This window comes from Lynx canadensis, chromosome A1 (genome assembly GCF_007474595.2).
Source record: "Lynx canadensis isolate LIC74 chromosome A1, mLynCan4.pri.v2, whole genome shotgun sequence".
Classification (NCBI taxonomy): domain Eukaryota; kingdom Metazoa; phylum Chordata; class Mammalia; order Carnivora; family Felidae; genus Lynx; species Lynx canadensis.
The window spans coordinates 105,969,613-105,995,820 of record NC_044303.2 but is presented as its reverse complement, the minus strand read 5'-3'; the positions used below and the strand labels follow the sequence as shown (position 1 = coordinate 105,995,820).

The following is a 26,208-nucleotide window of genomic DNA, read 5'->3' as shown; positions in this document are numbered from 1 at the left end:
AACACTTAGGTTTTCTCCCACCTTTATGCCCTGCCCATTCCATACGAGGTTCAGTTTCTGGGGTTATGTTAGATAGCCCAGTTGCTTGCAGACTTCCCCCGCATATATGGTAGAAAATGTTACCTCACTGCGGTCAAGTCAGACACAAGAGCAGGGTTGAAATACTGTTAAGTAGCCTCTCCTGGCAACCAGATTCATCTACTCTATTAAAAGGATCATGTTATTGATGAGAATCACTATAAACTTTTCCATTTTCCCCAGCTATTATAACTTAAAGTAAAATGTTTTAAGGAATCATCGATTCATACAAAATTTAAATTCCTTGATGTTTTTCCTCCAGGGAATTCCTTTTTCCATGTTTGGAATACTTTCTTGGGGTCAGAGTCCTTATATTTTATGTATCCCATGGGACTTACCTGTCTTGAGTTATTCATTAAAGGTTTAATATAGAATTAATGTAGAAAATTCAGAACCTAGAAAAGAGCAGACTTTACACTTTTCCTGAGGCTCCTGTCCCAAATGGAACAGATTGCTTTGGGACTGGCAACCTCATTCCAGCTAAGTTGAAGAGTCAGCCCATCTAGGTAGTTTTCTGAAAGGCTGAACCTTGGGGCGCCTGGGTGGCGCAGTCGGTTAAGCGTCCGACTTCAGCCAGGTCACGATCTCGCGGTCCGTGAGTTTGAGCCCTGTGTCAGGCTCTGGGCTGATGGCTCAGAGCCTGGAGCCTGTTTCTGATTCTGTGTCTCCCTCTCTCTGCCCCTCCCCCGTTCATGCTCTGTCTCTCTCTGTCCCAAAAATAAATAAACGTTGAAAAAAAAAATTTTTAAAAGGCTGAACCTTGTTATTAGTTCGTTTGCATTCACCTTTTTAAAAATGCTTCTTATATATATATGTCAAGCCCAAATAAGTGCACCTCCAAATCTTGTAGGTCTCTTTTAGAAACCTCAGGGCTGGTCTCACAACTTGGCAGGTTAGTATGAATTAGGCAAGGGCAGGCTTTCACATTATAATGGTTACCAAGAATCTTTACTAAAACAAGCATCTTCGTAAGGGCTAAGCCTCAATTAAAATCTTATTTCATATGTTAGATGTCATGGGAAAGGTTAAAAAATTGGGACCCCACTGCAGAATATTTTAAACATATTCTAATACTCTAAAATTCTAATCAAAACTCAGACACAGGTGCAAAGAATCGTGGCTGCTTATGAATTTCACTCCCTGCCTCCAGGAACATAAATGGAAAACTTATGTAGAGCCCTTAAATTTTAGCTAACTTTTTACATCTTCATTCAAAATTTCTACTGTCAGTAGGGTGCTACATGTATAAATTGGGGTCTTGGTTGCCAAAAAAACGAAACAAAACAAATCTGAGTCATTGAATTAAAAATAGTGACAAAAGGGATGTAATAGAAAGACATTGGGTAGATGTAGAATAGATAGGTTGTGTAGAGAAGCAAGTTTGGAGAATAGATAAGAGCTAGCAGAAGCTGCCAGTACAAAATTCAGCTGAGGTTGTGGGTTGTTAGTTCCTTGTTAGTCCTTTGCTGCCTCTACTGTCTTCCTGCTGCTGAGAAGAATTTCTGAACATGTGTCCACATCAGTTCCTCACACCAAGACTCACACAATGCACATTTCTCCTAAATGGGGAAAAGGGTTTGGATGCAGAAAGCCAAATATATTAACATTTTGTCTGCATGTCTCAAAATATATTTTAACCATGATTTTCATGGACTCTATAAATCCATTCTTTTGGGAGGCCAGCTTTGGAATGAAACAATATTGGGGGTGCCTGCGTGGCTCAGTTGGTTAAGCATCCGACTTTGGCTCAGGTCATGATCTCACAGTTAGTGAGTTCGAGCCCCATGTAGGACTCTGTGCTGACAGCTCAGAGCCTGGAGCCTGCTTCGGATTCTGTGTCTCCATCTCTCTCTGTGTCTTCCTAGCTCACACTCTCTCTCTCTCACTCAAAAAGAAATAAACACCCAGCTTTCCGATTTTCTTCCTAGTAGATTCAGTCTCTTTTCCTCCCAGGCTCTGGTGTTCAAAGTCCTTTGGCTTCTGCACTTCTTTGTTTGAGAGACATGGGAAGTATGGATCCCCCTACTTCTCCTCCATGTTGGCCCTTAATTGGTTCCAAATTATGGAAAGAGCCTAAATGTCCATCAGCTGATGAATGGATAAAGAAGATGTGGTTTATATATACAATGGAATACTACTTGGCAATGAGAAAGAATGAAATCTGGCCATTTGTAGCAACGTGGATGGAACTGGAGAGTATTATGCTAAGTGAAATAAGTCAGGCAGAGAAAGACAGATACCATATGTTTTCACTCATATGTGGATCCTGAGAAATTCAACAGAAGACCAGTGGGGAGGAGAAGGAGGGGAAAAGTTACAGAGAGGGAAGGAGGCAAACCATAAGAGACTCTTAAATACTGAGAACAAACTGAGGGTTGATGGGGGGTGGGGGAGAGGGGAAAGTGGGTGATGGGTATTGAGGAGGGCACCTGTTGGGATGAGCACTGGGTGTTGTAAGGAAACCAATTTGACAATAAATTATATATAAAAATAAATACATAAAATTAAAAAAAGTTAAAACTATATAAAACAAAAAAATAAACATAAAAAAATTTAAAAAAAGAATAAAAAGAAACAATACTGAACACAATGAATGACAGCAGTCCTGTGGATCTCAACTGTTCAAACTTGTGCATAATTAAAACAGAACCTTTTGGTAGACAGTTTAGTTGACCCTCAAAATGTAGAGTAATTATGGAAACTCTGTGGGATTTCTAATTTCCTATCTATCAGTTAAGATAAGCATTCTGTAGTTACCCAGGAACTGGATCAATCATGTTTATTGAGTAGAAACAGGATAGGCTCAGGCCTTATACACCAAAAAAGACAATGTGAAGTGTTTGAGTAGATTTCTATAGAAACTCAAGGAAGAGGGTTTTTTCCCCCCTAGGAAAAACTTCAAGTTTGATTTCCTTTGCTAATAAGGTACAGAAGATATAAATAGATAATATAAAATAAGAATCATAATATTCTAATTTTTTAAGGCAATTGGAGACACATACTCAATCTTATAACCATCTGGCTGGAAATTTTTAAATTTACTTAAGCATCAGGATGTTTTTCTATATCTGGAATGTTTGTGAAGTTTGGAAACATGTGGACGTTTAACTGGGGTTTCTTTTGATGTTCATCATCAGGCAGTCAGAGCCTCTCCCATAAGCTCAGACACTGACAGTCTCGTTTTTTGTGCCACCATCCTTTCCCACCAAGGGCCTGCTCTCAGTGGCATGAGCCACAGTCTCCTGGCGAGGGGATAGAGGCTGAGGGTACAAACAGATAATCTGAAAACCAGATAATGTCATGGCTAATCACAAATTGATGATGGTGCTTTTGTTGCCAGAGTAGCGGTGCTGGAATCGAGGCTGAGCCATGAATCAAAAGGGGTGCTCTCTTTCCCAGACCACATAAATGGATAAACGTTGAGCTTTTATATTTGTCCATTGTGCTTTCTGGCGAGGTAGAAAGGGAGATTTTTTTTTTTCACTGAGTAAAAATGATGTGGGTCTGGTATTTCTCTTTGCAAAATAATTTATTTCTGGCTGCACAGTATTAATTTTCAGGCTGTGAAACCTGGCTTTGATTCCAAACAGATCTTTGGGAAAAAGGGAGCTTGAATAATAGAGAAAATAACTCCGTAAGGAAGTATATTATTTCTTGGAAGGATCCTGGTATCCATTTAAGTGGTTTCTTCCAGCTTTCACATCCAAGAAAATTGTATCCATATATAATTATGAGGAACAAAGCCACAGTGATGTTTTTTTTTCCTGCTTTCCTCTTCCTTCACCTTGCAATGGCACTGTAGTGGCCACGATGAAAGAAAGCACGTTGGAAACTAGGAAAGGCTCTGTAACGTTTATTAACATCAACAACAGCCACAATAAGAACAACTACCAGGTTCTGGGCATTTAGTAAAAGCCAGGCACTGTGCTAAACCCTTGAAGTTTTTATCTCACGACACGCACAGGTCCGTATCAGAAACTGTAAGTAAAGTTCTCTTATTATACCCGTGTCACAATTAAGGAAGCTGGAGTTACTGGAATGTATTCAAGGCTATAGGCAGGTAGTTTGTGAAGCTGGGTTCTGGTTGTGAATCCAGAACTGTCTCCCTGCAATCTTGTGCTCTAGTCACGATACTAAGTGCTTTCCTATGTATAGAGTGCTAGAGCCACAAAATAACGCAGCTTACCTGTGGAGGTTTTCAGCTAGAAGATAAACTACTTAAAAATCTCCATGCTGTATGGAGCGAACATAGATACCTTACCTCATTATTGTCAGTAGCTTTAACGAGAAATTTCCTCTGCATTGCATTGCAGGCAGATTCCTACCCAGGACTGTGGGACCATGTGTTTCTTTACATCACCAGTTATGGGTCCTCAGATTTTAGGTCCTGGAAAAATAGATGTGATCTTTGATGTATAGAAGAATAAAGCAGGAAACACAGAAAAACGTCTGAACTCTGATCATTTAAATATTTTGAATACTGTTAACCATCCAGGCAATAGTTTGGCAACAGCTAAGAAACTTGGAGTGTTACAGCCATGTCACAAATTTCTAAAGTTCTCTGTGATATTTATGGCGGCAGTGATGTCACCTGGAGGAAAGCCAATTACACAAAAGATATCATTTTATTAAATCTGTTTGAGGCAGCCATGTTTGAAGATACGACAAGGGACTCATCTGTTGATAAGTGTTTGCCAAAGTGTGTTCATCCCACACTAGTTTTGAGGAATGCTATTGAATAAAAATATTTTACGAGCAAATAAATTTTGAACACTGCCTGCTATAGCCTCCTCTTGGCAGTTTATAATGCACATAAGTATAGTAAGGGCTCCTGAAAGTCCTATGGTTTCCCCCCGCCCAACACACACACACACATACGCTCACACTCAGACACACATTCTGTCTTTGTTCAACTCTATAATGTATTTGACCACAGAATCTCTCTTTGACGTAATACTTTTACTATTCCCTGGAACTGCTATTTCATTGACCTCATTGTGGGAAATACTGAGTTAGACCATCCCTCTGGTTCTCAGCTCAGCAATTTTGTCATAAAAAGCCCTTGACACCCCAGATGCCATCAATTGTAAGCTTCTAATTACCATTTTATGTTGAATATTGCAAGAGAATGAGTCAGTAGGCCTAAGTCGTTACATCAGATCATTTTGACTTGGGGCCAGTTGCAGAAACATTTTGGACTTTATTTCCTTTTCTGTTTAATCACACGATCAGATCACATCATCTCTAAAAGTCATTCCTAGAAACAAATTTAAATAACTCTTGACAGTTCTCAGAATGCATTTATATGTATCATCTAGAATGACCTGGATACCTTTGGGAAGTGGACAGTAAAGCCCAGCACCTACCTAACACTACAGATTATTTGGAAGTTTACTGAATTTGAAAGGTTTTGCATTCTGTAGATACTGTGTCAGGCTTCATGGACACTGAGCATTGTCTCTAGTCCAACCGCACCACTAAAGCCTCTCCCAGTGTTAAGTGATACTTATTTGGAGTCCACCTATTTAGAGAACAGAAGCGAAGCTGCTGATATGTTTTGAAGTAGATTGCGCCATGATGCCACAGAGCATCTGCTGAGACAGAATGTCCATACGTGCGAAGTATTTGCACACTAAAGTAGTAGAAAGTGTAGATCTGGGCAGACACGCAGCTGTGGGGAACCATGGTGGCTTGCTTTGGAGGCATATCACAGTGGTCAGCGAAGCGTTTAATAAGTTGAGCTTCATTTATTAGCTGAATGAAAGGTTTATGATCCTAAAACAAAAAAATAAATGCCTGCAGAAGGGGCATTTAATGCAGAGCAGGAACCAATGATCGAGCACAGAAACCGCCTTCTGTATACACACGACTATCATCACTACTGGGAAGTAACAGAGTGTGGGGGTTAAGATCGTGGGGTTTGGTGTCAGATATGTTTGTCATTCACATGCTGGCTCTGTTAGACACCATCTGTGTGACTTTGAGCAATTCTTGTACAGATAACCTGAAATGATGGGTATCGTGCACTGCACAGACCTCCTGTAAAGAACTCTTGCCTCACTACCAGACGCTTTCTCATTCCCCATTTCCCTGTGGTGTTGGGAGACCGCCACTCCAACGTGCATCGATAGAACTTTCTGGGATGGTGGAAATGCTCTTTGTGCTGCCAGTACAGTAGCCACTAACCACATGTGGCTCTCAAGCACTTGCCATGTGGCTAGTATGATTAGGAACTGAATGTTTATTTAATTTAATTTAAATTTAAAGTTTAAATTTAGAAAGCCACATGTGGCTAAGTGGCTACTGTTTTGGACAGCACAGCTATAGATTACAACAAACCACATTGGTGTGAAATTTTATAACTGCTAAAATTTCTTTCTCCAAAATACTGAATTTGATGTCACAGACAGCTTCTACGGTTTAAAAAGTTGGTCATGATCCTTTAATAAAAGAACACACACTGTTCCTTTTTGGTGAGGTTCTCAACCACATTACCTAAAATCCATCTACACAAGTAGCTGTACCAAGTTTCAGTTTCACACTGTGAGAGAAGATACTAGAGAGAAACCAGGAATCTGTTGAATCTTACTGAAATAATGTGAGTTAAATATCTGATCACTTTGATGGCTGTTCCTTGAAAACAAAAGAATATTACATTCTCTGTTTACGTGCTGCAAAGTTGCAAATACACCTGTTAAGGCCAGCTTTTTGATTGTGTTCCTCTAATTTATTTTATGTCTGCCTGCTCTGTCAAATCTGAAAATATTTCCTTTATGCCTTTGAGCTCTCTTTGTGTTTCTAGAACTTTTAACTCTTGGTGTTTCACTGCAGTTTTTAAGTATACAAATCTTTCCTCTTCATTGTAATTTTTAACCTTATATTATTGTTTTTTCTCCTGGGTTAATGCCTTTTGTTCTTGAATTCCACTCTGATAATATTGCTTCTTCCACTTTATTTCATTTATGATTTTTATAATTTTTGTCTTCTTTTTTTCATTTCTTTTTTTTAATATGAAATTTATTGTCAAATTGGTTTCTATACAACACCCAGCGCTCATTCCAACAGGTGCCCCCTCAATACCCATCACCCACCCTCTTTTTTTTGTCATTTCATTTTGATACTTTTCTTATAGACAGAGTAGAACTGAATTTTGTTATTTTAATCAGATTACCAATTATTTGATCAGAAACTAAGCATATTCATATTATGATTTCAATATATATGGTTTATTCATACCATTTTATTTAATGTATATGTCATTATATTTTGTGTCTTTTCTCTTTTCATCTTTGTTGTAATTTTTAGTTGTAGTCAATTATATTTTACTTTTCTGTCTCTGTTGCCCTTCTTTCTTGATTAAAAAATTCTGTGTTCTTCATCAAACTAGTGCTCACCGTCCTTTCACCATTATATTGAAACTTCTATTCCTCTCATAACTTTTGTGCAGTATTGAAATTAACTAATACCTATTCCTGTTACCCTGAGACATTTTTCATGTTTACATCTCCAAGTCCTGAGTGAAGATCTTAGGAATAATTCATTTCCAAGTCTTCATTATGGCAAATACCACCCCCCCATTCCCCCAATTCTTGACCTTATTTCAGGCTGTTATTAAGTTGTATCTTATGACTCTTATTTGAAGAATCCTTTCTCAAAAATTATAAATTCATAACCTGTAAATGTTGTTTTGCTGTATTTTTAATTACCTATATCACATAGGATAAAAATAATGCCACACTAATTCATCTTCTTTGTAGGCAATCTGTGTTTTTTTATTTTTTGGGTTTTTTTTTCCTCTCTAGAAACAGAAAAATAGTTTTTCCTTTTAATCTGAGGTTCAGAGATATACAGAGATCGCAGGAAGCTCTTCTTTGGAGTATGTCTCTTGCTTTTCATTATTCTTGTCTAGGACACCATGAGCCCTTTTACCCAGAAGGTGAAAACTACTGTTTATTTAAGCTTAGGAAAGTTTTTCCTACTATTTCTTTAGTCTCTTTGTTTTTTTAATTTTATTTTGAATTCATATTATTCATATTCTCATTTCTAGTCTCTGTGAAGTCTAATATTTTACTTAGGATATTAATTTTTTAGAGATTTTGTGGTGTTGTAAGCTATTTCTTCCATCTGATCTTCTAGACAACTAATTTAGCTGGAAGCAGCGACTGACTGCTGGGTTTTCTGTTCCTTCTGTTGAGTCTGGATGTTGAAAGGGTTTTACCTTCATGAGCCAAAGAAACACTTCAGTCTTTCCATTTGTATTTGTGTATCCGCAAGGTAAGTTCCCACACTACCCATTCTGGTCAGGCTTCATGGGCTTATTGGCAATTACAGACTTGCAGCTGTGTAAGGTATGTTCATTTTTATTTTACTGAGCTGGTATGAGACTCCTGTAACCTTCCTGCCGAGTGTCCCTGGGGTATCCTTTTGTTCCTGAGCCTTTCCTGGTGCTTATGTATGAGGAACAGGTATAAAGCTCCAAGCAGAGAACCAAGAATGACCGGTTTCTCCAGTGCAGACCACCAGCCATGATGGACCACCACTACCTGCAGAGATCTGTTGACTACCTGCTGTTGTTTAGGAAGCAAGTCACAGAGGCGGGGCCTCCCCTTTGCAAGTCTAATGGATCTGTCGACAGATGTTACCTATGTCCTCTTAGAAGCCCTTATGATCAGTGGTCTTCTATGCTCTTCAACATTTCCCTCAAACTCCCAAGTAATTAAAACCCCAGTAGTGAATCACATGACATTCACTTTCTCCTCAGAGGTTTCCTCACCTCTCTAACACCTAACGTTGTGACACTAGAAGTTGTTGGTCAGGACAGAATCACAGAGCAGGTTGTGCATCCTTTTTCCTGGGATGAGTGTGATTTATCAGGTGTGACTGTGTGTATGGTTCCTTACAAATATCTCAGGAAGAAATGATGTAAGCAGAAATTTCAGTAAGAAAATAGTAGCTTGAATCCACATTAGTGTATAAAGGCTATCATCAAATTGTGCTTAACATTTTATTCACTGCCACTGTGATTGAGCTTGGTGACATCATTGTGTTTGGATCAGGCGATATATCAGCATTGGTTCCCACTCATTTTGTATCTGACTTTAATGATAATGGATAAATGTTTTGGGAGCATGTACCATTTTTCCCTGGAATCATTCCTGCCTAATGAACTGTACTAGGTGTTTTTCTTAGACATCATAAAATTTGGTACTTTGTTGATTTGTCTGGCCTATGATCCATCTTTTGTGTTAATCATTTATGTCTCTGGCCTCTTCATTACTTATGACAAATTTTTTCTGTTTCTTTAAGTTTCTTTTTCAAAAGTGACAATATCCTTCTGCTTAAATGATCTTTTTAGTTTTTAGTCTTCAGCATTTTTTTTTTTTTTTGTTATGCGTGAAGTAAATTAATTGGTTTTGCTCTCGGGACAGTGCCCTTTCAGTTCATAGGCCGTGAATTTTAGGACCACATCGTTGATGGCCTTCAACCTTATGAAATGTGACATCAAAGATAGCAATTTTGTTTGCACCATTGGCCAGCACCTAATTATCTTTCCTGCCTCTTCATTCTTGCAGAGCTCTTTGATGTTGGTGGTAGTCCTGTGTTTTGAAAGACTGTGGAGAATGGTGAAAGGGGCCCTTCTTTACTGAGTCTATGTTCCACTGAGATTTTCAATAATGGTATTACGTTAGAAACAAAATGCAGTACAGCTGTGGTAAAGTAATTACTCATTTATTTGCAGAAGCAAAAGCCTTTAATGTTTCTCTCAATGTACAGAGAAGGAATTTCTCCCTAAGTGAACATGGCTGGGAGATTCATCTTTGGGAGAAACTGGAAGCAAAGCAAGATTAGGCTTGTGGAATATTTGGGAGTTGGGAGATCATACCTGGGGGAGGCAGGAGGCATTTGGGGGATTGCGACAGTAGTCATCAATATGGTGAAGGGCTTTGGTCTGCTAAGAGAGGGCAAAGCTACCATAAGCTGTGGGTGCGATGACCTGTGTCTTGGGTTTGATGAACACGATGTGGATGGCACAGGGCTTTGGAGGGAGGTGAGCCTTTAAGTTCAATCTTGGTTTGACTTTTCTAATTTTTCATTCTCCATGTGGATCTTAATCTCTGACTTTGAATTTTTCCTCTGCCATAATGGCAAAAATACTTTCTTAGCAGTTCAGAATTGAAAGAGGTAACTTATAGAATGGGTTTTATAATATGAAGTGCCTGCTACAGAGTTAACTTCCTTCCATTTGTTGCCAAAAAATTGGAACAATCGGTTCATAATTCAAGAACAACAAGATACCATATTTCTCCCTTTAAATAAGTAAAAATCACACCAGTCACCTCTACTCTGTGTTGGAGAGGGTGTGAGAATGAGTCTGTCTTCAGAGAGCAGTTCTGAGTATGTTTGGTGTTTTTCAAACTGGACCCTTGACCCAGCATTTCTAGTGCTAGGACTTTACCTTACAGAGACCCAACCATGTAGTCGGTAAACATGTGGAAGATTACCCATGCAGTATTGTGTGCATTCTGATCAATTGTGGCAACATACATTTCCATCACAAGGCAGGTGGTCAGGGTTGCCAGGGAGGGATGTTTCATGCCCTCACTGGTGCCTCAGTATATGAAAAGAACTCAGTTTATTTTGGTCTTAAAACCTCAGGTTTGCTTTACGTAAATATACTTTTAAAGCCTGATTATTCCTTGAGCTCTTAAAAAATATATTTTTTAATTGTGGTGAAATACAGGTAACATGAAATTTACCATCATAAGCATTTTTAAGACTGTAATTCAGTGCTTTTAGTATCTTCACATTGTTATACAACAGCGGTGATCATTGTCCATCCATTGAATTCTTTACATCTTGCAAACCTGAAACTCCATTCCTATTCAACTCCGTACTCCCTTCTCCCCCTAGCCCTTGACAACCACTATTCTATTTTCTGCCCCTATAAATGTGATCATTATAGGTACCTCATGTAAGTGAAATCACAAAATAGTTTTCCTTTTGTCACTGACTTATTTCACTCAGAATAATGCCCTCAGGGTTCATGTGTCCTGTAGAATGTGTCAGAATTTCCTACCTTTTTAGGTCTGAAGAGTATTCTGTTGGAAGTATTTTGTTTGTTCAGTCATCTGTCAATGTACACTTGGGTTGCATCCACCTCTTGGCTTTTGTGAAAGATGCTGCTGTGAACCTGCATGCATAGATACTTCTTCACGTCCCCACTTTTAGCTCCTTAGGGTATATCCCTTGAACTTCTAAATCCAACTTATAAGTATCTATAATCTATTAATAAATCAAGCGGGTTTTAGTAGTCACTTTAAAAGGCCTTTAAACAATATTTGGTTCCAATTTAATACGTAGTTAATGAAACACCTCCATATCTGTTAAACTGCTTTTTTTATATTAAATGCATATAATTTTTAAGCACTTCAGTTGTGCAACTTAAAAACCCTTGTAAGCACTCAAGTAACTCTTATAAAGCTAATTAAAAAGTAAATGTAAATACTCAAACTTATAAATAGAAATTTATAATATATGACATAAATTTGTAATATGGATATGTTAATATATAAATATATATTATATAAATATAAATTTATAAGTTCACTTAAGTTCACTTAAATGGTCCAATCCTGTATATAAGCATAGGTACATTTTAAGTTTAAAAAACTATCATTTTAGGGGCCTTTGGATGGCTCATTTGGTTAAGCGTCCAACTTCGGCCCAGGTCATGATCTCACGGTTTGTGAGTTTGAGCCCCACATCAGGCTCTGTGCTCACAGCTCAGAGCCTGGAACCTGCTTTGGATTTTGTGTCTCCCTCTCTCTCTGTCCCTCCCCGACCCACGCTATGTGTCTCTCTGTCTCATAAATAAACATTTAAAAATTTTAAAAACCTATCATTCTAAGTAAGTCACTTCATTACTTTGTGGTTACAAGGCAGTCTGATGGACAGGGACAAAAGCTGTTAAACATTACAGGTACATAATTTTTGCACGGATTCCATAAAGCATAAGTACTAATTTAGTGGCTTTGATTTTCTTAAACATTTCTGTACTGAATTCTAAAATTTTCTGAGGCAGATGGATGCTTTTCTATCCAGGAAGACTATTATCATTTCAGTTGCTTGAGTGTTTTTAACTCTGAATATTTGATGAGCATGAAATCCGGATCTGTAAACATTCAGGGCAGACTTTGTTGAAACTAAGGAAACTGTTCTATCATCCCTTATAAATTTCGGGGTTCCCTTCCCTGCTCCAGTGATGTCTATGATCAAAGGTTTTAGCTGGTGCAGTGACAAGGTTCTCAATTAAAACCATGATAGAATGCACTAAAAAATGTTATTTGTCAGAAACTCCATTACTGAAAGGAGACCATCTCAAAGCCAGGATCGTCAGACTAATTACGCACAGTTCATGCTTCTTAGTTATATTCCTTCGTGTCTGTAGCTTCCACACAGTGTGATCACTTGACTACACATTGCATTTCTTTGGTTCCTAAGAATGGAAATGCCTTCTTGCCTAACTCGAAATAATGTGCATCTTGATGGAAACTCCCACATATTTTCATGTGCTTTCTAGGATCAGGCAGTTCTTTGTATACTAAAGTGGGAATGGATGGAATTCTGGACATCTTATGGCATTGTTGGACTAGTGGTTACAGTAGATGGCCTCTAAAGGGGCCATCGATTACACAACTCCAGGGGATGACATTTGCATTACAGTATGTGTGGTATCTTCCTTAAATTATACAGTGTGTAGTTTACTGCATCCTCATGGCAGTTAAGTGAATGATACTATAGTCACACAGGCAGCTGATGTCTTGCTGTCAATGTTTTCCCTTCATGTGAAGCCTCATGGAGACACCTAGTCCATTGATCTTCCTGCTTTCTCCCACTTCTTAATTTATTAGTCCTCCTTTTCCCCATTTCCTGTTTCATCCAGCACAAATCTCATGGTTTATTATTGTAAAATACGTGTAACGATACCTTCAACTCTTTGGCCATTCTGATTTTTTTTTCATCTGACAGACAAAACCCTAGCCCTTATAAACCCCACTCCTGAGTGAGCCCCTCAGCTGCCTGAGGATGCTGGGGAAAGTCCCCAGAGAGGCAGATTTATCCTTATATCAGGACATCCTGTTCATCTGCCCTAGGGAAACCCTGGTACCTTGGCTGTCACCTGGGAGCCTGCCGGGTTCTCACATCAGCTCCCTGTCCTGGTGGGTGCACTGCCATCTCAGCCCCAAATAACTGAGTCCCAGCTGACCCCACCACCTGTTTCAAAACGAAAATAGAAGGTGTGGGAAAGGACATTGTTTCACTTTCCTTGACTCTAAATACACCTACATCTCTGTGCATCCTGCCCTTCTTTCTCAGACTGCAAGAAAAAGTGCTTTCCTTCTCCTAAGGATAACCCCTTCACACATTCTAGTTTCACCACCAGGCTGACTCCTCAGGGATCTTATACTAGAAATTATTATTCTCTTCGCTAATCATGAGCCTTCCCTTTCAACTCGGTCATTCCCAACAGCTTTCAGAAATGTTTGTCTCTTCCATAAAACAAAACAAAAATGTAAAATAAAAAATAAGCAAAAAAACTAAATGACAACAACAAAAAATATTATCCCCTCAATCCCAGATCCTTCCCCATACCTGTTTCTTTCTGTCTTTGCCTTCTGGAGACCTCTTCAAAGGTTGTCTGTTTGTACAGCAGTAATGCTCAATTTGGTTATCTAACACTGGTTAGCATCTTAAAAAGACTTGTGAAATTATATTACAATTCCCAAATATATTCAATTGTATTTATTTCAAGTAGAATGGCAACAGAGGCTATAATAAAAAAGATAGAAGATAGAAAATATTAGCAAGGATGTGGAGGAATTGGAACCCTCATTCATTGCTAATAGAAATATAAAATGGTGGATCTATTTTGGAAAAACAGTTTGGCAGTTTCTTAAGAGGTTAAATGTAAATTCACCATACAACTCAGCAGACAACTGATTGGTTAGCAGATGCGGTGTGGAAAGCTATTCAGCAGTAAAAAAGGATCGAAACACTAGGACCCTACTATCTCACAGATGTCCCTCTAGAACATTATGCTAAGTGAAAGAAGCCAGGCAGAAAAGACCACATATTCTATGATTCCACTTACATGAATTGTACAGAAAAGCCAAATTTATAGTGACAGAAAGGTTAGTGGTCGACTGAAGCTGGAAATGGGCATAAGGAACCTTTTGGGGCAATGCAAGTGTTCCAAAATTAGATTGTACTGATGGCTGCACAATTCAATTAATTCACTAATAGTTATTGAATTGTACATTTAAGGTAGATAAATTTATGTCCCGTGCATGAAACCTTAATGATGTTGTTTGGAAAAAAAAAAAAAAAAGGCAGGGAACAGCCAATTTTTGATGAGGTTTCTCTTTGCACCAGTTGCTTAATGGGAATAAAAATGAAACTGTAAGAAAACAAGTTAAGATGCTACATTGCACTTAGATATCAACAAATCAAAATAACAGTATTTGTGTTTCACAGGCTACTTTTTAAAAACATATTCTTGGTCATATGGTAATAAGGAAAATACCTGCTTCTAAACCACTGGTCCCAGCACACCTAAAGTGCTAAGCAGTTCTTTCCTTTTAATCTTTGCTAATGCACTGTGAGGATGTCCTTGACTATGAATGGGTGGTGTGGTATACAATAATAGTTAGCCCCTGCTGAAAACTTGATGACAAAAATGCACGATCCTTTTCTACAGTACCAAATTGTTTTAGGGCTCTTTGACTGTAATTAAAATGGTAGCCAAGTTTGGGACAGAGTGTTTTACTTAATCTGAGCAAGAAATCTAAATCCACTTTCAAGAGCTGATACTTGTTCATATTTTACAAGTTAGTAATTCTTGAATACTAACTTGTAATACTAGTATATTCTTGAATGACATGGTAATTTTAAATTTTACTTTTTTAATGTTCATTTTTTATTTTGAGAGAGAGAGAGAGAAGGGGAGTGGCAGAGACAGAGAGAATCCCAAGCAGGCTCTGCATTTTTAGCGCAGAGCCCAATGTGGGGCTAGATCTCACAAACTGTGAGATCATGACCTGAGCCCATATCAAGAGTCAGACCCTCAACTGACTGAGCCACCCAGGTGTCCCAGTAATTTAAATTTTTAAAGTAATCAGTTGCCAACCAGAAAGCAAAATGTAGTCCTATAAGAAAATAGTTCTGCACAGTTTGTAAGGTGGCAAATACAGGGTAGACAAAAGAAATAAGTAATGGTAGGCTCTTTTTCCAGGAGCGGAGGGGGTTGGCTTCATTAGAGCCTTCAACAGGAAAGGTCAGTTCAGAAAATAAACAGCTCTCCTTGTCCAGATAATCTTCTTCTCCAAAGAGACCAGACTGAGAGGACATCATTTTAAGAAGGTGTTGAAGTTAGAAGTTAGAAGAAGGAATGAATTTCCAGACAACACGGCTTACTTAAGGATAGGATTATGAGAGAGGGTATGCAGGCTTCTCTCTGGGAATCCTAAAAGTATACAGAATGTGAACGTAAGGTGTGTGAGCAAGAATCCACAGAAAAATAAGAGTTCTATATCTTTTGTGAAAAACAGACTTATCCCCACTGGTTCAGAACTTGATTTAATTTACTGAGTCTAGTATTTAATTTAAAATGGCAAAATAATGTGTTATGTGAAGGACAGTAGATAGGTTTCAGAAATTTACAACCTGGCAATTTGTGGTGTGGGAAGCACGCTTGTTTATAAGGTTGACATATCCACACGTATACTGCATTTGCAGCCAGCACATCTGTTGTTCTTATGTAAGGGATTAAAATGAGCTATTTTTGTTGAAGTTCAGCTGCAGAGTAACAGAGTGTTAATCCAGCTTGGTAAAGAAGTTACCTATTTTAGATTTTTTCTTCATATTAAACTTTAAAAATATGCTTTTCCTCTCTAGGAGAAAGCCTTAGTCTTTGTTAAAAAAATGGAAAGTTTATGTGGTTTTAAGTTGTGTTTGTCATACGATAGCATTCAGATGATATCACAGTTTTTCTAGCTTAGTATTTTGAGTGTGAAGTTATATCCAAGTTTGCTTTTTTCCAGTACATTTTTCATACAAATCTTACCAATATTATGGACTCTTCTTCTTTTGAATGTGCGATTGTTTTGTTCTTGGAAATCTGAAGTAAACTTGTTCTGGCTTTCCCCTTCACATGGAATTATGTCATTTGCACGAGGGCTTATCAGGAAATCCTGACTATCATCTTACATTCCCAAGAGTTAATCAACTGTATTCATACAGTCTTCGTGAAAGGGGGGGGGGAGCCTCTTTCACATATTTCTGTTGTAGTTTTATAACAAATGTGAATTGTTTCATTAGTCAGTCTTCAGGAAACTCACTTTTCTCTGATTTCCTGTGTCTCTCGAAAGAGCAACAGGAGCTCTCAAATGAAAAACTGTTTGGTTAATGATTCAGTTCTGCTTAAAAGAGTAAATACTGGTCATCTAAAAGGTTCCTTGAGGTGAGTTATAGGAGAAAGCAAGATAGAGTTAGAATGCCTAGCTTTCAAGTTGCCTGTAATCTGGATCAGTCTTTCTTAAACTTGAAGTTATGTATGAATCTTCTGAGTGTTTGTGGAAATGTAGATTCTCGTTCAGTGAATGGAGGCTGAGGCCTGAGTCCACATGTCTGGTCACCTCCCAGGTGGTGTATATGTTTCTGATCCATGGTCTACACCTTGAGATGCAACGGTCCCCATGGATCGTCCTTACTATGCATAGAGGTCTGTCTGTAGATGATCTGTGGCATGCATTTGCTAATGTTTTTATCATTATCATAACAGATCAACAATGGTGCAGCCATCTTGTAGAGAACAGAGGTTGTATATAATATTAACTTATCTAGAAAGAATCCTGACTATGGGCCTTGTTAGTACAGTCTTTTTAGGTGAACTTAGCTGAACTCGTAGAAGTAAACAGGCTGACATGAAAACAGAAATCAGATTGTTAGAACTTAATGTTTATAGACATGCCAGACTGTTTAAATATATCTGCGATATGGAAGGATATGTCATTATTGGTTCTCTTCTAATATTCTGACCTCGTGTCCACCCAGTCAGGAAAGAAAATCTTTGCTAGGTAAAGAGGAGTCATTAAAGCAGGTGCTATCAGTGTGGAGGTGAGGAATGTCAGTGAGTGGAGAGTATCAGGATAGGGGGTGGCTGGATCTTGGTGTCCTAGAGAAGGACACACTTCACTCCCCCACTGCCATGTAGCACGGCAGGCCTAGTGTGGCCAGATCTTCCAACTTTTCAAGAAAAGCCAGAAATAGAAATTTCATGTGAATTTCCCAATTTAAAAATGTTGGCTAGTAATTTAAATTCTTTCAGAGCATTATGCAGGCCAAGAAAACACATCTGTGGCCCAGACACAGCCCTTGAGTTACCCATTTACAGTGTCTAGTGTAAAATACATTGAAGTCTCCTAATGCACTCCTCATGAGCGAAAAATTAGGAATTTTTCAAAATGAAACTTTACAGCCTTTTGTCTTTAGACACTTGAGTCAGAAGTAATAGCCTCTGTTTTATGTATTCGGAGCTACTGGTGTAAGACTGGCGTATGGTCATAAAACCTGTCTTTCCATCTTCTTTCACATTCCAGATTACAGGACAGGCCCTTGTTTCACTCAGGTCAACAACCAGATGTGCCAAGGGCAGCTGACAGGCATTGTCTGCACTAAGACTCTGTGCTGTGCCACCATTGGACGGGCCTGGGGCCACCCCTGTGAGATGTGTCCTGCCCAGCCTCAGCCCTGCCGACGGGGCTTTATCCCCAACATCCGGACCGGAGCTTGCCAAGGTGAGTTTACACAGACTTCCCATGTGTGGGTCTCCTTTCACTGCACTCCGACGATCCATCTGCCACCAATACCTAATGCCATTCAACCTCCCACAATTCCTGAGAAGGGCCTCATCAGCAAGCCTGACTAGAGGTGACTTTTTGTTAGCCACCTAATGGATAATTATTTTTCAGCTCTTGACATAAATGGAGAAGAGATAGTAGGAAAAATTGGGGAAAATAAAAAAATAGATTAAAATATCTCATATAATCAGAGAAACCACTCCTATATCTTCATCCAAGCAGCACTACACGCTCCTTACCACAACCCCTGAAAGATACATGCGTAAATATCCTGGACAAACAGTCTTTCTCTTTCTTGTATTCTCCTTCAAGATATTGGAATCTGGTTTTAGGTAATAGGGAGAAGAGAATGCCCTGACATTGTTATTAATAGAATCTTTAGGGGCAAAGTGTGCACTCTGTAGGTGAATGCAGTTAAGAGTTTATAATTCAAGGGGCGCCTGGGTGGCTCAGTAGGTTGAGCATCTGACTTCGGCTCAGGTCATGATCTCGTGGTTTGTGAGTTCGAGCCCTGCATCGGGCTCTATGCTGACAGCTCAGAGCCTGGAGCCTGCTCCGGATTCTGTGTTCCCCCACCACCTCTCTCTGCCCCACCCCTGCTTGTGCTCTCTATCTCTCTGTCTTTCAAAAATAAATAAACATAAAAAAAATTTTAAGAGTTTGTAATTCAAGTGGTTGCAATCTGGTCTCCAGGCAATCTTCCCAACCACATCTTGGTGAATATTTTATATGTTAGGGTTAGATTGGGGCCTCGAGCATGCTACATCAGTAGACTCCAACCCAAGTAGCCAAACATTATGTTTGTACTGGATAATTATTTTAATTAATTTTCAGCGGCCACAATTCTTACCTTTTTTTTTTTTTTTTTTGCCACTTCTCTGATATCATATGTATATTAAACCCATTTTTAGAGTTTGGAAATAGCTCTGTAATGAGTTCTCAAGTGGCAGAAGGATCACAGGAAAATGGAAAATGACTTTTATTCAGAGAAATATTACTCATATTTGAGACATGAGGAGCTGGGTTTATTTGTTATAATGAAATCATATACAAAGTTAGATTCCTGAAGTCTTTCAAACTTATGTTAGTAACCAGCGTCACAGGCCAGATGTCATGTACCCAGTGTCTGTAAAATGACATATTGTGGAAAACCAGTCCAGTATCTCCAAACTCAAGTGAGATTTGTAGTTTGGGAAGCTTGCATATACCTTCAATTCACTGAATAATAACCATTTAGGTGCTCTGCATAATTTGCTATAAATAATTTGCTGACGGTGGCTTCTAAAGATTTTGGTTAGTTTTGTAGTTTTATAAAAGTTAAAAACTTTTTAGTTTGTAAATGTTAAAAACTGGTCTCTTTCAAAACTCTTCCAATCACAGCTATAGGGGTTCCCAAGGAATGAACCGGCAATTTAGTAGATTAGCAACTTTTCATTGAATTGCATATAAAAGCAATGTCAGCTGTTAGTGTTTTGTCTCTTTATACTTATCACAGGTCAGCTCTAATATGGAAACTGTGGAAACGTCACTTTTAATCCCTTGTTTTGTGTGGATAATAAAATTCTGTATCTTTGATATGACCACCCGTTTGATTTTACGGAGTTTCTGATAAAGCAACAATATTTTCTATAGAAGACATACTATATACTATATAGTATTTATCATACTATATAGCTTTCCTAGATTAGATATAAATTAGCCTAAAATTTATATAGTTCGTATTAAAGAGAAAATACTATGTAGATCTACTAGATTAATACCGACTAGATTTACTAAGGTAATAGTTTTTGCTTTTTCTATAGCACATTTTACTCTCTGATATACTTGCTTGTTTATTGTCTTTATTGCTTTTACTCTCCCCCAGCTAGAGTGTAAGATCCATTAGCTCATAAATCTGTTTTATTCATTAATGTCTCTGAGGCATCTGGAAGAGTACCTAACATGTGGTAGATACTCAATGACTATCTTTGGAATTAATAACTGGGATTAAGATTAACATACTTGCAAAAACCATATTTCATAAAAATAGTCCAGGTTGGGAAAAAGCTCTTAACCTCAACCAAAACATCCCAAATCACTCACTCCCCTCATCTTCTATATCTGTACTTAGGCTTTTTTTTTTTTTTTTTTTTTTTTCCTATGTATTTTGTCAGAGAGGCCTAGTTTTTCTGAACACAATTACTAAAATGTGTGATCTGATCTCAGATTTCCAAAATATCCTTCGGGATTTAGTAATGTCTGAAAGCTTATTTATTTGATTTTGTTTATGCAGTGAAGATAAAGTTTTCAGTTTCATTTGCCTAAAAATATAATGGGTAAGTACAGCAACCAGAGGAAAATGAAACTTGCCACATGGTTAAAATATCTGGAAAAGCAAGTTTAAAAACTTCTGCTTTATTTCAAACTCATGGCATAGTCACAAGGTTCTCAACTAAATACTGATCCTCAGTTCAGGCTATTTTAAGACTGCATCTTACTGTGATTTCATTTTCCCTTTAAATTCCTAGACTGTTTCTCAGATACATTGCCAGGTTGATTTGGAAGATACATGGCATGAAAAAAATAATGTGATAAAACATGATATGTATGTGTCATACTTTTTAAAATAATAGCTCTCTTTTTGATAGGATAATTGAAAATTTTTGTAGAGTTAAAAATAAATTTCAGATGCATAGATGTTGACTGCAAATAGGTTAATATTGGTTCTAAAATGTGGATCATATTAACCAGAAAAGGACATTTCTAAAGTTCTAAACATAATATTATTCTGTAGTTGATGCAGTTAGTGAATTGCCTTATCTTTGGCTTCAGAAGACATGAGATATGATCTGATAATAAATATGATCTTATAATAAACAAAATAACTGTTTAGATGTAGATTTCCACAAAATGTATATGGGTTCCTTTTAAAAGAAAATACTCTACTGATCTACTAGATTAATACTGAATAGATTTACTAGGGTAATACTTTTTGTTTATTCTGTAGCACGTATCACTTTCTCATATACTTGCTTATTTATTGTCTTTATTGCCTTTACTCTTCCCCAGCGGGAGTGTAAGATCTGTTAGGTTATAAATCTGTTTTTATGATGATACTTAAATAAAGTTGGTAATTAAATCAAAATTAAGATGATACTTAAAGAAAATTAAGGTATGAAGAGACCAGTACGTTTTTTTTCCCCCCACATCTTTAACTGTTGCCATGATGTCTTTGTGGACTTAAGTAAACACTGTCAGAGAGGTTCACATTCCTAGGGTGCTTGGTGTTCAGTCATAACGATATGTGTCTTTGCAGGTTAAGAGCCAGTTGTGTTCTCCCTTTACTTCCAAGTCTTGTACTTTTTTCATTTTATTAATATCCAATCAAAGTTAATATGGACCTTAATGTTTAAGCTATCATAAGAACAAGTGAATTAGTTTAAAAAGTGACATTAAGCCCTTTTCCAAGAATATATACAAATTTTAAATATATCAAACTGCCACATGTATCTGTTGTATTATTTTCTTATGGTTTCTTATTGTCTTTGAATCTTTAGAGTCTTTTTGAATCTACTCGAATTAAAGGGATATTTTATTGAATATTAGTACTTGATTTTGAATCTTTTAGATTTTCAAATGAACAGGGTGCATTTATAATTTTAAAAACTATATTAAAATTTGCATAGCTGCTAATTTGTTATTTGATTTTTAGGAATTAGCCTTTTAAATATTCCATCCATTTCCCAAACTGAAAATATAGCAGGAGAAATCTCCTCCTCAAATTCTGTCTTTTGCTATGTCCTGGTAACAGGTAATAGTAACAGACTGACATTGAGCCTCTGTTCTGTTCCATGCAACATGAGAGGTGTGCGAAATCAGACATACATACATGATGGAGTCGGGACCTAGCTAGCACACAGGACAAGGACTTGAATAAATAAACAGCAGTACAGACCCTAAATCAGTCCATGCAAAACAAATGCTGGTGTGTGTTCTTTTGAAATGGTGTCAGTGTTCAGAAATACTTCATTCCTTTACTCAGGATGCACTTGAAAAATGTAGAAAAATTGAACTTCACTTGAACCCAAGCAGGCCTGGGTAATCCTTCAGTCATAGTTTGAGAAAAAGGTACCCACAGTAAAAAGTTATTTCTAGGCCTTCTAGATAGCACAACCTAGAGAGAGATTTGGTTCATTTGATTAGTATGAACTGTTAAAGACAAATTTATCTGGGCTGTCTACATTGAGCTAGTTAACCAGACCATTATAAAATTTAACTTTTGTTCAAACTGTGAAGACAAGCCATTCCTATACAATCCAGAAAATTTACTTAAGCCTAATTAATTGTAGAAACTTTTTTTAAATAATGTATGGATGGTATTTGTGTGTGTTGTGTATTATATCTTAAAGAGAACGTTACCTGAAAGATACATTGTACACAGTGAAGCCTCAATGAGTTAAGCACAGGGCTATTCCCATATACTTCTAAACATACTTTTACAAACATGTATCTTAATGAAAGAAGATGTTACTTGAATGACGGTTTACAGACAGTGTAGTTTCTTTATTTCTTTTTTTTTAATGTTTATTTTTGAGAAAGAGACAGTGTAAGTGGTGGAGGGGCAGAGAGAGAGAGAGGGAGACACAGAATCCGAAGCAGGCTCCAGGCTCTTAGCCGTCAGCACAGAACCTGACACAGGGCTCAAATTCATGAACTGTGAGATCATGACCTGAGCTGAAGTCAGACACTTAACCAACTGAGCCATCCAGGCACTCCTAGACAATATAGATTCAATGAGATAAGCATTCAGCTATTCCCATGTGATTTTACACATACGTTTGCAAACACTCATATCTTAATGACAGATGATGTTACTTGAAAGGCAAATTACACACAATGTAGTTTCATTAAGAACAAGTCCATTGCCATACACTTTTTTTTAAGCTTGTATTTAAATTCCAGTTAGTTAACATACAGCATCATAGTAGTTTCAGGTGTGATTCAGCCCTTCTATATAGCACCCGGTGCTTATCGCAACTCTTACTTAAAAAAGATAACAGAATATTCTCCTTCTAACTCAAAAACTAACAAGAAAATCAATAATAGAAAACAAGGTCTTCTGAAATAAAATTCTGCCACGCCCAGTTGAAAGCAGCGATGAATACATAGGTAGCTGTCGGGAAGACATTGAGACAGGGAGAGTCTTCTGAGCATTTACCGCATCAGCATTCTGAAAGGCTCTTCAGAGGTTGGGGATGTCCTGTTGGAGAAGTGGACACTGTGTGAGTGAGAGAGCTCCTGCGGACCCTCAGAGTAATGAAAGGGATAGCGGAAAGAGAGTCTTTGAAGGCAAGCCTTCTCTAGTACCTTCTACCCAGACTTCCAGCCTAGGAGTGGTCCCTGCGGAGGAGGAGAACGAGAAGGAAGGAAAGAGAGGAAGTGGGAACCACCAGTGAGCATCTCAGAGAGTCTATGTGTGAAAGAGCAGGTCGGGGGTGGGGCACACCCCCACCTAAAAGTTGAAATATTAATACCAGGACAAAGAAAAAAGTGGGAGAGAGTTTGGTGAGCAGATATCAGGAAATAGTTCCTACAGAACTATCTTTCACACCAACTCATTTCTTTTTGGGCTCTCCCCATTATTGTTTCAATAGGAAATGGCCCCATTGAAAGATGAGTACCTACATGTAAAACCTGAAAAAAAAAGAAAAGAAAAGAGAAAACATAAGGAAACATAGGTGAACATGCTTCAAAGAAGAATTATCCAAATAAACACAAGATTTATATCCTTCTTTCTTAGCCTAAAGAAATGGAAAACAATATGGGCCTTCTTTTAAAAGTTACTTGAAGTAGAGTTATAAGAGTTCAGTAAAGACAACCAGAGATAAAAAGTGGGTTGGTAGTACTCAAAAAAGAAGCGGAAGAGGGATTTGAAACTTTACCTAATAGAAGGAAATGCATACATATATGTATATGTGTGTATATATATTTCTACACACACACATACACACACACACATACATAAAACTGAAAAAAATTAGTGACAAATGTTAAGATTAAGGAAATCACAAATCATAATGTCAGAGAACAGTAAATAAGCAATGATTATAAAGAATCTGATACTCAGTGAAGTCAGACTAAAAGCTGAGGAAAGGAACTGAAAAAGAGATAAAACAAGAATTTTCTAAAATGGATAAGGCTATCAGTTTGTAAACTGGAAGACAGAAACCCTCAATAAAAATAGAAGATAAATGGAACACCTTGGCCTAATAAGAAAGAATAAGCAAGTATTTTTTTAAAGGAAGTACCCAAACTGGTCTCCGACTTCTCTAGAGCAACTCATAGACCAGAAAACAGTGTGGCAGTGTCTGCAGACTTGTGAGGGGATGACCTCTGTTGATTTGATTTATATTTAAATGAAATTACTTGACTGTTTCTGTAGAGTGTAATGGGGGACTAGAATGGAAGCAAAACAAACAAACAAACAAACAAAAGAAAAACAACAGTGAGAAAGTTGCCGCAGCGGTGATGAAGGGCGAGACCAGAATAGAGGCAGAGGGAAGACTGGAGGCATATTTGGGAAGGAAGCACTTGGTACTGATGGAATCAAATAAGATCAGTGGGAGGGAGATGGTGAATCTGTCTCCTGCATCTGACTTTGACACCGGGATAAAGGATGATGACGTTTGTTGATGTGAGGACGATTCAGACAGAGAAGCATGCTGTGTTCTTTTCATTCCAAGTTCAGAGTCCTACAGGGAGTAACTTAACTAATATTTGCTTGTGGGATGATCACTTATTGAACATTTGAACTTTTGTGAATACGTGATTAGTTATTCTGGCCGATTCACACTATGTTGAGTGATTGCCATAATACTCCATATTTGTCATATTCCAGGTACAGACAAAGCTATTCTCCAATTGTTGTTCTTAATGGCTGGCATTCATTTTTTGTAGAAATGCTAGTAATGTGTGAATATCTATGGAGTATAGGGATGAAAACTTAAATTTAAAAAATGGATCTCATTTGGTGACAAAGTTAGAAAAACATGTGCTATTAAATATATAGTAAAAGGAATTGGTCCTTAGTTCCCACAGACATAAATTAAATTTTTTATATACCTGTACCAGTGCACGCATTTTTCCATATTTTAATGTGAACTAAAAATAATACACCATCTAATACTTACATAATAAAATCAGTTTAATCTTTTAGGGCAAGTTTATTTAAAGAAGTTAGAGAATAAATGAGTTCATAAAATAGAATTACTATTACCTTGTTCTATTATTTATAACTTTAATAGGCATACACTGAAGGGATTATATAAGGTTTTTTAAGTTTCAAAAGTTTTATCTAAATTCTAAACCTGAAACTAATATTACACTGTATGTTAACTAATTGGAATTTAAATTAAAACTTGAGTAAAAAATTAATTTTATTCTATGAAATCCTTACATGTTATTTGAAATTATTCAACATTTAAAGAGTCAGTTTGTGCTTGAACAGAAAGAAAGAGCACATCTTTGAAATAGCGACAGAGGAAAACTAATCAGACATTAGTAGTTGCATATGCTAGCACTTTGAAGATGTAGAAAGAAAATTTTGCATAGTTTGAAGATCTGAGGCCTGCTTTTTTGTTTCTATAGAGAGAATACTTGTGTATACTTCTAGGTTCAAGTTGATTATTTCTACAAGATTGCTTCAAAGTTACCTTTTTCATTTTAGTAATTAACTTTATCTAAAAGAAATTAATGCTGTATGGCTGCGTTGTCTAGGATACTTCAAAAACAAAGGTTTCATTTTTCCTTCTAGGAAAATACTTTTTAGGCAATTACAAAATAAACCCCGTAACATTGGCTTGCTTTTTCCTTTGAAAAATTACTGAATCTACTAAATATGTAGTCAAAGATTTTATGAATACTATTAAGGGATTTATAGGTTTGGCCTCGTTTTTCAACTTATATCATGATATTCTTTCTCTGGTTTATCTGCCAGGAAAAGAGGTTTCTAGGGATGTTTTATACCACACTGTAATGAGGGTGGAAATGTAGTACATTTTAAAAGTAATGTGGTTTGAAATGTTCTGAATTAAACAGTTCAGTATATAAATTTCTTGTTCTATATTCCATTCTAGTTGTTTTCTGTTTGGATCAGATATCCTTTAATAGGAAAACAAAATCTACTTTAATTTCAATATAAAAAACTTAGGACTTGTAAGTTTTTATAGACGGA

The 26,208-nt window shown here is 37.3% G+C and overlaps 1 protein-coding gene across 1 annotated transcript in view; it reads left to right on the top strand.

Moving 5' to 3' along the window:
* The window catches only part of FBN2 (fibrillin 2), a 255,055-nt gene that overhangs the window by 54,286 nt on the left and 174,561 nt on the right, over positions 1-26,208 (top strand). Inside the window, exon 6 of the mRNA XM_030317707.2 lies at positions 17,736-17,933. Coding sequence (XP_030173567.2) covers positions 17,736-17,933 — 198 coding nt within the window. The remainder of the gene's footprint in view (positions 1-17,735; positions 17,934-26,208) is intronic.